Raw genomic sequence first — 18,718 nt, 5'->3', positions numbered from 1 at the left:
ACGGAGATTGATCCGAAGACCTTGACTATATGGAGTTCGTAGACTACCTGGAATAAATGACAGCAACAAGAACTACTTGGAATGCAAACATGTTTTAAGAACAGGTCATTGGATGACCCGAAACATATACTGTGAAAGCATTATATGCTAAGCACCATAAAGAGCATGTACCGTTTTTGAATTTACACGATAGACCTTTGGTTACGTTAGCAGACCATAAGATCTTATTCCAGGGATTTTTTGGGTGACTTAGGCCTTACTCCAGGGGTTTCTGGAGACCCTGGAGACCCCTAAGAAGCGCAATGAGCATGATATATATTCGAAACTGGTTGATAGTCCTTCGGTTACGTGTGTAGACTCTTAAGTCTTACTTCAAAGATTTCTTGTATAACCATGGACAAAAGCTGTAAACCTTGACTATGGGCAAAAAGTATATGAGTTTCTGTTTCCAAAACTGTCAAAATTATCTAAATCGGTTAAAAATTGTTAAAGTTATGAAAATATCAATTTAGTGGAACACGGGTACCCTGTCGGCCATCCACGTGGTAAAAACAATCAGATGCCCCTCCCCACGTCCCTCCTCACTGTATCAACGTGATTTTCTCTCAGATGCTACATTTTATGGAGTTCTTAGATGTCACCGAGTTTCAGCTTTCAGCTATAAAAATTCATTGAAATATCACCACTTGAATTTGAAAAAGGAACACGGGTACCCCGTCGGCCGCATAAGGGTTAATTATCAACCGAAATAAGTAACCCTTTTGAACAGTGAAAATAATAAATAAATTTCGTATGATTCAATATTGAATCACAAAATAGAGTACTTTTGTTTTGTAAATACGTAATGCGCTCACAATTTCGATCGTTTTACTACGGTTTATAGCACTAAGCAAATGACCAACAAAACTTTGGAGCTGGTTTTCACTTGACAAAAATGTGTTTTCTCTGTAAAAGGAAACAAACGCTTCTATATGCTTCGGAAATAGGCACAACAAGATCGTGCCTACATAGCACCCGTATGGCAAATGTCAAAACGACCGCCTCTGTTTTGTCAAAAGTGACGACGGGGTGCCGGCAACCGATCACCTTCCCCTATATGTATGAATTGTTTCTTCTTTTTTTCGTAAAAAAAAAGAGTTTTACCCTTCTGAACTACCCTAAGCTCCAATGCTTAATACTTATTTTATTTAAAATAAACTTAATGTTGCGGACACCTTAACCTTATTCAAGAAAAATAAAGAATTTGATGGACTTTCTCTTTCCATCGAATTGTGTTTCTGTGCTAAATTTATCTCATCTGCGAAAACCATTAGCAAAACAAACAGAAGGTAAACAAATTAGGTCGGCGAAGTCAACCTTGCCTCATTCCCTCTCATTCGTATACTGCAGATTCTTCCGACTGCGAGAAAGCACACCAGACTCGTCCCTATAAACCATCGACCGCGTGGAGGCGAATTCGCTCACGATGCTCCCATTTCGCCCCGATTGGACATAAATATTTACCTTTGGGAACAATGCGATACATGTGAGCAGTCGGGTTAATGCGCCTGTGCAGTATGCAACAGAGTAACAAAAACACGCGTTCCTGTGAAGAGAAAGAGAGTTCCTAGAGCGCACTCGGAGCAGACGGTTCACCAAGAGAAGATTCCGTCGCCTTAAAGTAGTCTACTGCCATCACGGAGGCGTCAATCTGACTGTGAACGTCGGACGGAACGGTCGTTGTTGCGGAAAACGGTCCTCCCAGTCGGTATTTCTTCTGACACCTGGATCAGATAGTTTTTTCTTTCCCACTGCTGGCAAGAAGCTGTGCCCAAGGAAACCGTTGCAGTTCCCACGGGTGTTACGTAAATCGGAAGATAGACGTGTGTCGTTCTGGATTGCAATTGCCTGTAGGATAGGCAGCACCGCGTGTTTCGTCACGAAAGACGATTCCCACCGGGACCGAGACGCGTGAGAAAGTGCAAAATCGGTGGCAGTGTGTCCGTGGGTCGACGGCGGGGTCAGTGAAAGTGAAGGAAGCCAGCTTGATTAAGTGATTTTCCTTTTGCGGTTCATTTGAAAGCTCTCGGTGTGCGGTAATTGGTGATCTTGATTCGCCGTTTCCCGGGTGGCTGCCAAAGTTCAGCGGAGAAGTCAAGTGGGACGCGTATTACACGCTTGTTTGGATTCGGTGAAGAAACGTGAATATAGTGAAGAGTGGGCGGTGAAGTGCTTTGCCGGTGTTGTGCGAGAAGCCTAACTTGCAGGCGTGAGTCTATTTTCGGTGGGTGTCGAGCACGCTGATGTTGACGCTGATGGCGAGCATGAAGAATTTGGTGATTCTCTGCGGACTGTTGCTGGCGCTGGTTGGATCCGGAGTCGAGTCCAGAGCGGTAAGTGGATGGGAATGGGAGGTTATCAAAAGCAGCCAAAGTTCATCAATAATATATTGCGAATCCGTTTCGCGAATGGGACCAATACGATGGGCAAAGTTATTTTTTGGGGTCGGTCCAATCGGCGGTTTCAGTTTGAATTTTTCATTGGGCTAGTGGTTCGGGAATTGAGGCATTCTGTGTGTGTGTTTTTTAACACCGAATGACCGAGTGTCAGAACGCGAAGGTCCTGTACGGGGAGAAGCTGGAATATTGATTTTCCATCGAAAGGGACCTTGGCAAAGGAAAAGCATGCATAAAGAAGGACGTAGATGGCTGAAAAGGGTTGCGTCGTTATTTTCTCCAATGTGAACTGAACCAATTCCGGATAGAATGGATGGTGTGGTGAGCGCTTGATGGATGGAATGGTTTTGTTCCGCTTCCTTCGGCGAAGGACGTGTCGAGCCCTGAGAGATTGCGGTCGTTGCTGTAACTTTGCAGGCAATATTTGCGACGTTGATTTTGTTTTGATTTCGGAAGTTAGCACATTGGATACTTCTGTAGATGAATATTCAGTATTAATCAAAACCTTTTAAAATTTCTCGAGGGTATCATGCTGGTGATAGACGAAGGATTTAGAGTCTCCCTAATTTAGAGGTAATTCAGTCGATTTCTACATGTCGATGGTTTTCTAAATCCATTCACTGGTGTCATGTATGGAGGTGGAAATCTCGACTCACCGTGATCAATAGTTACAGTTAATGCACGTATCAACACATGAAAATAAATTATGCCATATCATGATGTACAATATTAAGAAAGTGATATCGTACTTACACTTCAAGCAAACATTTCCAAAAGTTCTATAAACAAATTTGTTAAATTAAAGCTAACGATACCAGCAAATTTAAGATAATCGTATGACTCTATAGCACGTAGTTTGACTATCTGACCACCACCAAATCAGTTTTAACAACGACTTCTCATTCGCATAGATCCCTATGGATCGAATCCGCATATTGGTCAGACCGTTAATTACATATTGGAGCTTGTTGATTAAATTCGAAAGAAAGCCCATAACAATTTATCTTTCAAACCTGATTGATACACTTGTAGGCCGTATCAATGAAATTCTATCATTGCAGTCATAATCATAAATTATGGATTGATGTGTGCGATTCGTGTGATCAAATGCAATTAATCTCTCCCTTGTAGTATTCAGAGTAAGCGGCTAATAATTTTAGTTTGTATAAGTGATTCTAGACTATGAATTGATTCTGCTATTGCGGATAGTACATTAAACATAAGCAATCAAATATACAAATATACTGACGAACTTTGCTTCATTTAAGCGTGCGCCAATGAATCGGTAGCTTGTGAGGGGCTAAGAGAGGTTGCGCGGCGGGGTATGGCAATGCTAACGCATTGCTGCCACCGCAGTGTGAGATGGTGTTGGTAGCGCCATCGGATTGAGTAGCAACGACGAATTGCACCGTCAGTTTGTTGTCGAATTTTAAAACGAACAGTCGCACCGCTCTTCAACGGCGGATTCCATTCAGCCGTTTTCGGCTGGAATACGACATGTCGCAGTCGGTAGTGTTTGGTTTTATATTTGTAACTAGCGCATGAAAATGGTGCTTGCCACATCCATTAATGTGCTAGTTACTAAATGGTAAGTATGCTCTCATGCTGTGGATTTCGGAGCGAGCAGGTCTCCGAAATCATAGAAAAAAAAAAATACCGAAGCGAGCAGGTCTTCGAGTATTTAATAAAACATGATCCCGGAGCGAGCAGGTCTCCCGAGGATAGAATAAATAGAAGATACCGGAGCGAGCAGGTCTCCGAGGCATTTTTTTTTGTTTATTCCGGAACGAGCAGGTTTCCGAGGCATTTTTTTTGTTTATTCCGGAGCGAGCAGGTCTCCGAGGCATTTTTTTTTGTTTATTCCGGAGCGAGCAGGTCTCCGAGGCATTTTTTTGTTTATTCCGGAACGAGCAGGTTTCCGAGGCATTTCTTTTTTGTTTATTCCGGAGCGAGCAGGTCTCCGAGGCATTTTATTTTGTGAATGCGAACACACTTTGAAAATGCAAAGCAGGACTCCAAGGCATTTTGTGTTCATTCCGGAGCGAGTAAACATCAGAGACATTTTGACGTAGGACTGCATGTGGGTACACTTTGCGAATGCAGACTCCGAGGCATTTTTTTGTGAATGTGAGTAAAACTCCGAGGCATGTTGACGTCGAACTACGTCTGTGACCACTTTGCAAATGCGAAGCTGGATTCCAAGACATTTTGTGTTCATTCCGTAGACATAGGACTTCGGCTGTGTATTCTATAGAGGAGTACACTTTCCGAATGTGAAGGACTCCGAGGCATTTTTTGTTGATTCCGGAGCGAGTGGAAATCCGAGGCATGTTTACGTAGGACTACGTCTGGGTTTTCTATAGAGGACCACACTTTGCGAATACAGAGCAGGTGTCCGAGACAATTTTTGTTAATTCCGGAGCGAGTAGAACTCCGTGGCATGTTGACGTAGGATTACGTCTGTAGAGTACATTTTGTGAATGCGAAGCAGACCTTCGAGGAATTTTCGTGTTTATTCCCGAGCGAGTAAAACTTCGATGCGTGTTGAAGTAGGGCTACGTCTGTGTATTCAACAAAAAAAAGTTTACTTTGAAAATGCAAAGCAGGACTCCAAGGCATTTTGTGTTCATTCCGGAGCGAGTAAACATCAGAGACATTTTGACGTATGACTGCATCTGGGTATTCTATAGAGAAGTACACTTTGCGAATGCATTGCAAGATCCCGAGACATTTTTTGTTTCTTTTTCGAAGCGAGTAGAACTTCGAGACATGTTGACGCTGGACTACGTCTGTGTATTATGTGGAGTACACTTTGTGAATGCGAGCCGACCTTCGAGGCATTTTCGTGTTTATTCTGAAGCGAGTAGAACGCCGAAGCATATTGACGTAGGACTACGTATGTGTATTCTATACAAGAGTACACTTTGTGAATGTGAAGCACTCCGAGGCATTTTTGTTTATTCCGGAGCGAGCAGAACTCCGAGGCATGTTGACGTAGGACTACGTATGGGTATGCTATAGAGGACCACACTCTGCGAATACAGAGCACGACTCCAAGAAAATTTGTGTTTATTCCATTTTGTGTTCATTCCGAAGCGAGTAAAAAAAAATCCGAGGCATTTTTTTTGTTTATTCCGGAACGAGCAGGTTTCCGAGGCATTTCTTTTTTGTTTATTCCGGAGCGAGCAGGTCTCCGAGGCATTTTATTTTGTGAATGCGAACACACTTTGAAAATGCAAAGCAGGACTCCAAGGCATTTTGAGTTCATTCCGGAGCGAGTAAACATCAGACATTTTGACGTAGGACTGCATGTGGGTACACTTTGCGAATGCAGACTCCGAGGCATTTTTTTGTGAATGTGAGTAAAACTCCGAGGCATGTTGACGTCGAACTACGTCTGTGACAACTTTGCAAATGCGAAGCTGGATTCCAAGACATTTTGTGTTCATTCCGTAGACATAGGACTTCGGCTGTGTATTCTATAGAGGAGTACACTTTCCGAATGTGAAGGACTCCGAGGCATTTTTTGTTGATTCCGGAGCGAGTGGAAATCCGAGGCATGTTTACGTAGGACTACGTCTGGGTTTTCTATAGAGGACCACACTTTGCGAATATGTACAGAGCAGGTGTCCGAGACAATTTTTGTTCATTCCGGAGCGAGTACAACTCCGTGGCATGTTGACGTAGGATTACGTCTGAATAGTACATTTTGTGAATGCGAAGCAGACCTTCGAGGAATTTTCGTGTTTATTCCCGAGCGAGTAAAACTTCGATGCGTGTTGAAGTAGGGCTACGTCTGTGTATTCAACAAAAAAAAGTTCACTTTGAAAATGCAAAGCAGGATTCTAAGACATTTTGTGCTCATTCCGGAGCGAGTAAAAATCCGAGACATTTTGACGTAGGACTGCATCTGGGTATTTTATAGAAGAGTACACTTTGCGAATGCATTGCACGATCCCGACATTTTTTGTTTCTTTTTCGAAGCGAGTAGAACTTCGAGACATGTTGACGCTGGACTACGTTTGTGAATTATGTGGAGTACACTTTGTGAATGCGAGCCGACCTTCGAGGCATTTTCGTGTTTATTCTGAAGCGAGTAGAACGCCGAAGCATATTGACGTAGGACTACGTATGTGTATTCCATACAAGAGTACACTTTGTGAATGTGAAGCACTCCGAGGCATTTTTGTTTATTCCGGAGCGAGCAGAACTCCGAGGCATGTTGACGTAGGACTACGTATGGGTATGCTATAGAGGACCACACTCTGCGAATACAGAGCACGACTCCAAGAAAATTTGTGTTTATTCCATTTTGTGTTCATTCCGAAGCGAGTAAAAAATCCGAGGCATTTTGACGTAGGAATACGTCTGTGTATTCTATGGAAGAGTAAACTTTGCGAATGTCAAGGACTCCAAAGCATTTTTGGTTATTCCGGAGCGAGTAGAACTCCAAGGCATTTTGAGGTAGGACATCGTTTGTGTATTCTATAGAAGAGTATACTTTGCGAATGCAGAGCAGGACTCCGATGCAACTCCAAGACATGTTCGTCTGGGTATTCTGTAGAAGACCACACGAATGCAGAGCAGGACTCCGAGACAATTTTGTTCGTTTCGGAGCGAGTAGAACTCCGAGACATGTTGACGTAGGATTACGTCTGTGGCTTCTATGAAGGAATACATTTTGCAAATGGACTACGAAGCGTTTTTTTTATTTATTCCAGAGTGAGTAAAACTCCAAAGAATGTTGACGTAGGACTACGTTTGCAAGTTCTATAGAGGATTGCTCTTTGCGAGTACCGAGCAGGACTCCGAGTCATTTTTAGTGTATTCCGAATTGTGCAGGAGCAAGTAGAATTCCGAAAAAAAAATTAAAATGTGACCCACAATCATTATTAGTTTTTAGCAAAAATATGACGGTACTAAACATATCAAGTTTGTTCTTCTTTGCATTAGATGTTGTTGGTACTACAATATTAAGAATTGTTTGAATTTATTTTGAAGCAATTTGGATATGATTTTTCCGTATAATGCAATATTTATAAAATTGAAATCATATTCTTACAAAGTTGAAAGAGTAGGGAAGGAGAAAGATGTAGTATTCAGAGTAAGCGGCTAATGATTTTAGTTTGTATAAGTGATTCTAGACTATGAATTGATTCTGCTATTGCGGATAGTACATTAAACATAAGCAATCAAATATACAAATATACTGACGAACTTTGCTTCATTTAAGCGTGCGCCAATGAATCGGTAGCTTGTGAGGGGCTAAGAGAGGTTGCGCGGCGGGGTATGGCAATGCTAACGCATTGCTGCCACCGCAGTGTGAGATGGTGTTGGTAGCGCCATCGGATTGAGTAGCAACGACGAATTGCACCGTCAGTTTGTTGTCGAATTTTAAAACGAACAGTCGCACCGCTCTTCAACGGCGGATTCCATTCAGCCGTTTTCGGCTGGAATACGACATCCCTGAATACTTTGTTGCTCACTGAGGAATAAAGCAATCCAAATCAATCATGCATCATTTTCAGGAAAGAGCTTGAAGACGATTTCAGTCCAAAATTGACTGCCCTTCCAATACCCTGGTCGGTGGAGAATAATCACAGTGCTCTCCTGACTGTAATTTAAGAAAAAAAATCTTAATCAAAACTAATACCTGGGGCTGTATTGCCTCGCTGGGTGAAATTCGATAATAATCGTAATGCTCGTTTTATAGTTACGCACTTTTTGAGTCGCAAGTTTAATATATCGAAAAAAAAAAATCAATATAATATCTCATCAAATGCATACTTTACAACTTCCAAGGTGTCGTCGGCAATGAAAGTAGTTTTGATTCACGGCAATATAGCCAGAATGCTTAACATCGACAAAGAAGTGTTAGCTAAAATTGCTATCAATGGCGGAGGGGATTTTTTTTAAACAACAATTTTCTTGATTTAATCAATCCAGAACAAATCAAAACTTCAAAACTTAAATGCGTGCATAGGATGGTGGTGTCAATCGGCTACATGTGCTGCTTCTGGCTCCATACTTGTCTGAATAATTTAAAGTTCATTATTGCAGGTGACTTTCAGATTATAAACCGATAATAGGAACAATGGTCCTTTAATCAAAACATGCCTGTTCATATTGTGAGATCGAGATAGAAAAAAAAACACCTGGTTGCAAATAGTTGCCAGGATTATTGGAAACCTTCGTGATAACTGCGACCGCGATTCAAGTTAAAAAAAAATCGAAAAACTCGGACAAGCTGCGTAAAAGTACTTCTCGTACTCAAGTGTGAGTCAAATATGAGACAGTGAGTCAATATTGATCAAGTGTCCTACTTCAGGTGGCTCTCGGAAATAGAGGTGTGCGCCGCTGCCGACAGTTTTTGGCGTTGTGCCGTCGCCGATATTTCATCGCCTACCGCTGTTCAAAATCTGTCACACCGCTGATCCACAATTTCTCACGCCGGTTCGAAATATTTCCCGAGGAAATCTCGGCGCTGCTCCCGAAGAAATTCTGAAGAGTTTCCCGAGGACCGAACGTTCACGAGAACCTTTCTGTGTGGCCTCAGGTCATCTGAAAGGGACCAGCCTTTCCGACCAATACCGTGGAGAATGAAAATTCGGACATATTCAAATTTAGTTATTCATTATCAAGCTTCAATGCAAAATCCCTCCATTTTTTCTTAAATTTTACGATTTGTGAGATTTTTTTTTCAATCTCTAGACAAAACAAACAACCATGCGTTCACCATTATTCCATATGCAACTCTGTCATTTTACACCATCATCACTGAGCACTTTTGCGAGCGACTCTACGACACTACCCTTAAGGCCACTACCCCGATCGCCACATCCCCGAATGTGTCACTACCCCGAATGAGCCAGTACCCCGAATTAGACATCATTTCAAGTTCATACTTCATTTCAATGAAAAAAAATGTTACTTCATAAAAGTTAATTCAGAGTTCATATGAAAGAACAATAGTTTGCCCTTCGCCTGGAACTGTTTTAGTGCAGTATAGAACTAAGCATTCATACTCCGTAAAATCCTGTCCTTCTTCGTATGACACCCTTTAAGAGCTCTGAACTGATTATGCAGCACGTTCGCATGCACAATGCAGAGAGTCGCAGGTATTTGCGGTCCTCGTCAGCATGGGCAACAAGGGCAACAAGATTGAAATTGTTTCTTGATCGCTGTAGTACAAGCAACGGATTCTAGATGAAGCGTGGTCTAAATCTCAGAATCGACGAGTGGGTGAGTAAGACTGAACGAGTAAAAGTGAGTGGGTAAGAGGTAATGAGTGAGTGAGAGTAAAAGTGAGTGAATGAGTAATAGAGAAGGGATGAATGAGTAAAAGTGAATGAGCTAATGAGTAAGAGTGAGTGAGTGAGTAAGACTGAGGAAGTAAGAGTGAGTGTGTGAGTGCGTAAAAGTGAGTGGGTGAGTAAGAGGGAGCGAGTAAGTGAGTAAGAGTGAGTGCATGAGTAAGATTGAGTGAGTAGGAGTGAGTGAATAAGTAAGATATAATGAGAGAGTAAGAATGAGTGAGCGAGTAAAAGTGAGTGAGTGGTGTGAATGAGCGAGTGAGTAAGAATAAATCAGTGAGCAAGAATGAGTGAGTGAGTATGAGTGAGTAAGTATGAGTGAGTGAGTTAATAAGAGTGAGTGAGTGAGCGAGAGTAAGTTAGGTAATATGAGAGAGTAACAAGAAGAGGATGAGCAAAAGTGAGTGAGTCATAGTGAATGAGTGAAAAGACGAGTTAGCGAGTAAGAGTAAATAAGAAAGTGAGTAAGAGTGAGTAAGAGTGAATAAGAGTAATAAGAATGAGTAAGAGTTAGCGAGAAAAGGAGAGCGAGTGATTGAGAGTAAATGAGTGAGTAAAAGTGGATTATTGAGTAAGAGTGGGTGAATGAATAATAGTGGGTGAGTGAGTAATAATTAGTGAGGCATAAGAAGTGAGTGAGTAAGGGGTTGTGTGTATGAGAGAGAGGGGGATCTTGTTTGTCTTCAGGAAGTCGCATTGACTTGAAGAAGGTATCATCTCTGTTCGCCTTATATCGGGCAGACGCGTTTCTTTTAGAAAGGCATTATTTTTCCTGTGTGCCTTATACACGGGAAACGCGTTCTATTAAGGAAGACTCTCTTCCTCCATTTCGTTAAATAGTACTTTTCCAGGTTATAATCGGGTAGAATGATAGTTTAAGTTAATTAGACCGAGTCGGAGGAGACGAGACGGAGAGTTATCAACAAGCAAATATCAACTATTTTCCGAAACTATAATCAGAAACTCATTCTTTATTTTTTGTTTCATCATTTTAATGTTTCATGTATTTTATGTTATTGGAACAGTGGCGTAGCCAGACAATTGGTCTGGGGAGGTTTTCTGAAAAATTTATCTCCGAAAAAAAAATTTCTTCGAAAAAAAATTTCTTCTAAAAATTTTGTCTCCTGGGGGGGGGGGAGTTTTGCTTATGTCCAAAACCACCCCCGTGGCTACGCACCTGTATTGGAAATATGCATGCTGCACAGGACCAATTCAACCCTTCGGCAAAAATTAGGATAAAAAATCTCACAGGTTGAGGTAGTTGTAGTTGATAAAGTATAAATAAATTTGTATGCATTTTATGAAGCAAATTCAAAAGAAGACATGAACAATGAACATTTTAATTGATAAAAAGTTTAATAATTAGATAAACACAGGGATAAATATGAAATCAAGAGTGGATTACCCGTCTTTCGTTGCGCTTTGCTGTAGACTGAACAGCGGTGAGCTATTTTCAACGCATAATAAAAAAAAATGCAGGAATAACTCGTAATAATGTTTTAGTCGAATCCAGTGAATCGATTAACAATTTTTGGCGTTAGAACCACAATATAGGGACTTTCCACACACATTTACAGAATCGGCAATGTTTTGAACCTGAAACGATATTAGAAATTATCAATTAAGGTATTTTAAAGTATGAAATGAAAATAAAACAGAATTTTACAGACGACGATGAAAACTTTGACGTTTTTTTTTTTCTTTGTGATGTCTGTTGACAGACGGCTGGGACCAATCATGGTCCATCTCGCCAAAACTTTGACGTTGTCATATAAACAACACATTACAGCATACGAGGAGTTGGCTTCATGGTGAACGGGAAACAGATGAATCGTGTTATCCGGTGGAAGCCGATAAGCATGTTGAGAATGAAGGCAAATTCTTTATTATTATTATTTATCTTTATTAACGAGATTTTCGGCCCTTGGCCGGCTCCTCTCGTGAGGCAAATTCTTCAACTATAGCCTGATCAGCATCTATGTCCCAACGAACGATAAACCTGATGACGTGATGATTGCCTTGATAAAGCCTACGGAGAGTGCCCAACACATGATGTAAAGATTGTCATCGGGGATGCAAATGCGCTGATCGGAAGAGAAAGTTTCTTTCGCCCTGTCATTGGTACAGAAAGCCTTCATTCCGCTACCAACGATAATGGTCTGCGACTTGTAACTTTTGCTGCTGCTAGAGGGATGGCGATAAACAGTACCTACTTCGCACGTAAGAATATCCGCAAAAACACATGGCAACAACCGAGAGGAGAAACTTGCTCACAGATCGATCACGGTCTGGTTGACGGACGACATTTCTCGGATGTTATAAATGTAAGCTCTTTCAGAGGTCTATCTTGTAGTTGCAAAAATTCGGGCGCGACTTTCCAGCGTCACGATTTCACGAAACAACAAAACGATGCGTTTCAATATCCAACGCCTGTCAGTTGAAGGAGTTGCTGAACAGTACCACCAGAAGCTGGACGAGCGGATAGGAGATGTCACCGGATCTGGCGACGTCAACAGATTATGGGAACATGTCCACGAAGCTGTGACTACAGCAGCGCAGTGGTTGGTTTGATGAGGAGTGCCAGCGAGTGACGTACGAGAAAGATGTTGCTAGGAGTCGAATGCTAGTGGCTCGTACCCGTTCCAACAGAGAGCGGTAGGAGAAGACGCCCCAAAACACCCTCCCGAGGCAAAACGCCTTTTAATGGTTTCCCTCATATTTACCGTCATTTCGATGTCCGTAACAAAACTAGATCTAAAATTATGTAGGTTAGGCGAAAAAAGTTTCAAAATAGTGTATGGGACGGTCGGAAAAACCGAAAATTTCCACATTTTGAAGAAGCATCTAACATTTTGGCGAGGCAAAACGCCCTAGTGGCACTAACCTACAATGTACTTGCGTCTCCACCAACTATCCATACCAGAATGCTGATTCGCCGACGTGTGGTGCTTTGTTCCCTAGGAGCTGCCAGCTAAAAGGCGTTTTGCCTCATGAGTTTTCCGGCAACAGAATATCACCACTTTTTTGAAATGTGAGTATTATCAATATGATTGAGATTTTTGACAATTTTTGAATGACATCAATTAGCTATCTTGTTTAACTGATGCATAATGTAAAAATTCCCATGGATAGCGTTACAAATAAGACAATAAAGCAGTGTTTGCTTAGCTAGGGCATATTGCCCCTCCTTCCCCTACAGTGTAGCAAGGGCAGAAGAGAAACGAATCCAACGCAGAAAAAAAGGCAACACGAAGAGAGTAGTAGTAGTAATTTATTTATTTATCATCAGATAATTTATAATAAAATTCATTCAATGTTTAACTTAATCTATACATATTTCTGACAAACACAGTACATTTTCTTTTTAATTCCATTACTGATCTTGCATTTTCACGTCCGAAGGTAACTGATTAAAAAGTTTGGTGGTCATTGTGAATGGAACCACCCACAAATCGTCAGCCTGTCTTGTTGTGTGTCGGTGTACATTTCTACCTCTTACAGTAATATGGGTTAAGTATTCCGTAATATGGGTTAAGTATTGTTGTTTGTCAATTTAAATATTAACAAAAGCACATTGAAAGTAATTCTTTTTTTCACAGACTGCCATTGTAATGTGTCTAACATCACTTGAATTGGAGTGTATTTGTTACAATTTAAAATAAACCTCATAAATTTATTTTGCAGTTTCTGTGATCTTTTTAAATGAGTGTCACTAGCAAGGAACAAAACCGATGAACAATAATCCATGTTTGGTGCAACTAGAGATTTATATAAAAATATTTTACTCCAAAAAGTTAAATGTTTTATCAAACACGAAGAGAGTGTAATAGCTGAAGCGCAGGAGAACATGGATAGGAACAATATTCGGAGGTTTTACGCGACTGTCAATGGCGCGCGGCATAAGACTGCGCCAGTGCCCGCCATGTGCAATGACCGAGAGGGGAATTTGCTGACAGACAAGACTATGGTGGCAGCCAGGTGGAAGGAGCACTTCTAAGATTTGTTGAACGGTGTAAATGAAGGTGTATTAAGAAGCAGGATGGACATAGTCAGCGACGGTCAAGCTGTGGAACCACCACATTATCCAGAAAATATGGGAGGATGAAGAACTGCCTGCCGGCTGGTTGGATGGCCACATATGCTAAATCTATAAGAAAGGGCGCAAACTAGAGTGTGCCAATTACAGAGGGATCACCCTTCTGAACTCGGCGTACAAAATCCTGTCGCGTATCCCGTTTAACAGACTGAGACCGCTTGATGAGTCCTTCGTCGGCGAATACCAGGCAGGTTTTTATGAGGGTCGATCAACGACGGATCAGATGTTTAGCCTACGAATGATCCTTGATAAATTCCGGGAGTACAACTTGCAGACTTACCATCTGTTCATTGATTTCAAAGCAGCGTACGATTCAGTGAAGAGAAATGAGCTGTGGCAGATAATGTCCGAACATGGTTTTCCGGCGAAACTGATTAGACTGATACGTGCAACGCTGGATGACTCGAAATCAAGTATTCGGATTGCAGACGAAGTGTCAACCTCGTTTGTGACCTTAGACGGATTGAAGCAGGGTGATGCACTTTCGAATTTATTGTTCAACATTGCACTCGAAGGCGCTATTAGGAGATCTGGCGTGCAGAGGAACGGCACTATCGTCACACGGTCGCATATGCTCCTGGGTTTTGCGGACGACATCGACCTTATTGGAATCGATTGCAGTGCAGTGGAGGCTTTCTAAAGAGGGAGACGGCATGGATAGGCTTAACCATTAACGCTGCCAAGACAATGTACATGGGTGCAGGTAGATATAGGGGAAGACCTAGTGGTGTTGGTGCAGAGGTAGTGCTTGATAGGGATGTGTTTGAAGTTGTTGAAGCATTTGTTTACCTTGGAACGCTTGTGACATGTGACAATGACGTTTCCCGTGAAGTGAAAAGACGTATTGCTGCTGTTAATAGGGCCTTTTACGAATTACGTAACCAGCTTAGGTACCGCAACACGCAGACGGTAACGAAACTTGCTCTATACAAAACTCTGATTCTACCAGTGGCCCTTTATGGACATGAAGCATGGACATTAAAAGAGGCAGAGAAGAAAATATTGTGAATCGTTTAAAATACGGCAGACTTCAGTGGGCTGGTCACTTAGTGCGAATGTCGGAAGAAAGAATAGCGAAATCAATATTCAACAGAGAACCAGAAAGGGGCCGGCGACTTCGTGGAAGGCCACGAACATGTTGGCTGCACGCCTTGGAATCGGACCTGGAGACCCTGAACGTTTGGGGAAACTGGAGGAACATCGCCCAAGACCGACGATTATGGAGCTCTACAATACAATATCGACGCTGTAGCCAACCAGGATGAAGATACAGCATATTATGATCAAACTATAAATATTATACATAATGTATAATCTGTAAGTATTTTTAACTTAAATTTTGGATTAATTTATGTGCGCGTAAAGAAATCAAATAATGATTTCGCAAAGGAATCAAATTACAATTTTTGAGCCGTTAAACTTTTTGAAGGTAAAGGATTATTTTGTGTTTGCCGATATCCATCTTATCTATCTATCTTATCTTATTACATCTCACCTGAGATCTCAGCGTCTCACGTGACTCGCCATACGCAGACCTAGCTGATTTTTTTTAATAAATGGGGAGTATCGATACTGGTAATTAGCTTGCAAACTGTAGAAAGCAGAAAATTATCTAACAATATTTAAAATGACCGTTGATGAACAAACCAAAATGCTTAATACAATTTAACTGTGAAACTCGTTTGAAAATGGTGTCTATTGCATAGAGAAAAGGAGACATATAGGATATGACTCTCCACGCAACCAGTAGACAAGAAATACGAACCGGAACTGCGGCAGAGCGATCTGATCAAACCCCCTAAAAGTGAGATAATAAATTTATTTTTTCCACTTCACAACATATAAGATTTGATTCTTCATACAAGTTGTTGCAAAAGTTCTCTTGAAAAACTTTGCCGAAGACACCAAGCTCGTAATTCCGTTACTTTTGGAGATTTTTTACGTTATATGCTGACAACCCCTTAGAAATTGTGTTGTCTAGATATCTTTTTTAATTTTCCTTTCTACATTTTTTGCATGTTCTTATAACAGTTTTATTGGATTTTTCAAGTCATGTTTGAGGCAGTCAATCTCATACGCATAACAAAGTACAAGTAATGAACTTTAAATTAATACCTGAACTGTAGAGTTGTAAGCGAACGTAAGGAATGTTTCATTAAAAAACATTTCCTACTATGCAAAGCAAAAGCAATCTCCCATCACAAAGAGTTAATGAATCAGAGCACCATGCGTCTCCATATGCTTGTATGCTTATAGGTCGAACATGTTCAAAGCTTGTTGACAAAAAGCAATAAATCTCCGAAATAATGAAATTACGAATTTGGTGTCTTCGACAAAGTTTTTCAGGAGAGCTTTTGCTACAACTCTCGCGAAGACAGATACCTTGCATGTTGTAAATTTGAAATAAAATAAATTTTGCATCTCATTTTTAGGGGAATTGATCATAAGACTAAATACATCCAAAGAAGCGCATCGACTTACTAACAAAATGTCTCGAAGACACCATTAGGGGAAGGGGGGGCAATATGCCCTAGCTAAGCAAACACTGCTTTATTGTCTTATTTGTAACGCTATTCATGGGTATTGTTACATTATGCATCAGTTAAACAAGATAGCTAGTTGATGCCATTAAAAAATTGTCAAAAATCTCAATCATATTGATAATATTCACATTTCAAAAAAGTGGTGATATTCTGTTGCCGGAAAACTCATGAGGCAAAACGCCTTTTAGCTGGCAGCTCCTAGGGAACAAAGCACCCCGCGTCGGCGAAACAGCATTCTGGTATGGATAGTCCGTGGAGACGCAAGTACATTGTAGGTTAGTGTCACTAGGGCGTTTTGCCTCGCCAAAATGTTAGATGTTTCTTCAAAATGTGCAAATTTTCGGTTTTTCCGACCTTCCCATACACTATTTTGAAACTTTTTTCGCCTGACCTACATAATTTTAGATCTAGTTTTGTTGCGGACATCTTAATGACGGTAAATATGAGGGAAACCATAAAAGGCATTTTGCCTTTGGGAGGGGGGGGGGTGGTTGTGGGGTCGTTTTGGGGCCTCTTCCTACGCTAAATCACATAATCATCATAATCTATATAATAAAAATAAGTTGAGATTTCCTTCCTGACGATTTAACTCGCGAACGAGTTGACCGATTTGCAAGATTTTTTCCTAATCGATTCGTTTTGAGATTCGCATGGTTTGTATATACAAGAAGTTGGTGAATTTAACGAAGAAAGATGAAAAATTATTGAAATTCAATTTTTAGTCAGCTATTGAGGAAAACAAAATAAAGGCACGGAAATGGATCTAGAGTGCGGTGCTGCATATAATTCAGTATGTGACATTTGCAACACCCGGGCAAAGCTGGGTTTCTTTCGCTAGTATTAAATAAAAGCGCCTTAAACACGATTTTAGCCACCGTGTGGTGGTTAGCAATTGATTTATTGCAAATCTGATGCTGGCTGAAAAGCAGTAGGCCGAAACGTCATGCAAAATCTGAAGTGTGCGTTTATTTTTCACCGAAAAATATCAGTAAATTGAAGATATAACACTCTATATTGCCGGATAGAGCTCCCTATTATTTATGCAGTCCAATAACACAAATTTTCGTTCCCGGGACATCTATGAAGGTTGTATGGGTTCCCTGCATTTAGTAGATGTTGAACTAACATTCCTTTCCTTCCTTTCGTGATTGTTTGGACGTGGCCAGGTATACAACTGCTTCTGTACAGGAAAAGGTACTAATCCCAAAAAAAACTGATTAAAATATTAAAATTTACATTAATGGAGACTAAGCAAAATTTTGGTGACGTTTTCATTGGTGATTGAGAGTAAATGGTTGAGAGAATGGTGCATCTTCCATAAAAAACTATGTATTATAATATGTAATATCTGTGACTGAATGGCAAATTTTCACCTAAAAAGAAATCACCTAAGTCTATAGACCAAGGAATGTAATTGTCGCTGAAAAATGCAAAAAAAAACAAGCAACAAAAAAGAATAGCGATAACTCTTTGTCCTCATCTGCAGAGGATAATGACAATGTTGCGTTCCATTTTATTTGCAACAAACATGGAGAGGTAATTGTTGTGAACTTTTCAAACTGCGATAACTTGTATATTTCAGAAGTAAAAAACAAATCATGTTAACAGATGGTTAAGTTTATGTCTCAATATTGATAATTGATACTTATTTATCCAAAAACATCAGTGAAAGCCGACTACTTTTCGAAATGCGCGGCAGGCGATCATTGTCCTATTCTGTTGCAGTTTGGGACAAACGTTTATTGCGAGTTGAGTTTGTCCCAACATTCACAAGTGAGAACAATGTTGTTTTCAATGACAATGTTGTTGTTTTACATTCCCTGCTATAGACTGTAGTCTATAGTCTATAGTCTTTTGAATTATAATTAAAAAAAAAATCTCAAATACCATGAGAATAGTATTAAGCGTCTGTTTTCTATGTTTCAACATTCGATGTTATACAAATCCCTAAAGGAACCATTTTTCTCCCATTCGCAAAGTTCATCATAAATTTATACACACGATCCAACACGATCTGAAATCCCATTATGATTGGTTCAGTTTTTTGCCTACCGGCAACAGCAAAATTTGGTGGAAGCAGCAAAAATGTCCCTACTTTTCGTTATCGATTTTCGATTGACTCCAAACGTCCCGGCAGAAGCAAGCGTCGGAGAAGCTCAACCAAAATTCCATTTTTGCAACTTCATAATGATGATGGTGCGGATTTCGAAATGGCTTTCTCCGGCCGTTGATGGATATCCATTCAGATATGTTAATTACGGTCACTTGGAAAGTACCGACGCTGCCGGCCATTGTGACCGGGCAAACACTGGCAGCCAGCTTTTTCCCATC

The 18,718-nt window shown here is 40.7% G+C and overlaps 1 protein-coding gene across 1 annotated transcript in view; it reads left to right on the top strand.

The window, feature by feature from the left end:
• Window positions 1–1,693: 1,693 nt before the first annotated feature.
• Window positions 1,694–18,718, top strand: part of LOC134207309 (mucin-2) — a 630,356-nt gene continuing 613,331 nt past the window's right edge. The window contains exon 1 of the mRNA XM_062683031.1: window positions 1,694–2,372. Coding sequence (XP_062539015.1) covers window positions 2,283–2,372 — 90 coding nt within the window. The 5' untranslated portion in view covers window positions 1,694–2,282. The remainder of the gene's footprint in view (window positions 2,373–18,718) is intronic.

This window comes from Armigeres subalbatus, chromosome 1 (genome assembly GCF_024139115.2).
Source record: "Armigeres subalbatus isolate Guangzhou_Male chromosome 1, GZ_Asu_2, whole genome shotgun sequence".
In the NCBI taxonomy this organism is placed as follows: Eukaryota; Metazoa; Arthropoda; class Insecta; order Diptera; family Culicidae; genus Armigeres; species Armigeres subalbatus.
The sequence above is the reverse complement of the archived record's forward strand: the minus strand, read 5'-3'. Positions and strand labels throughout refer to the sequence as shown.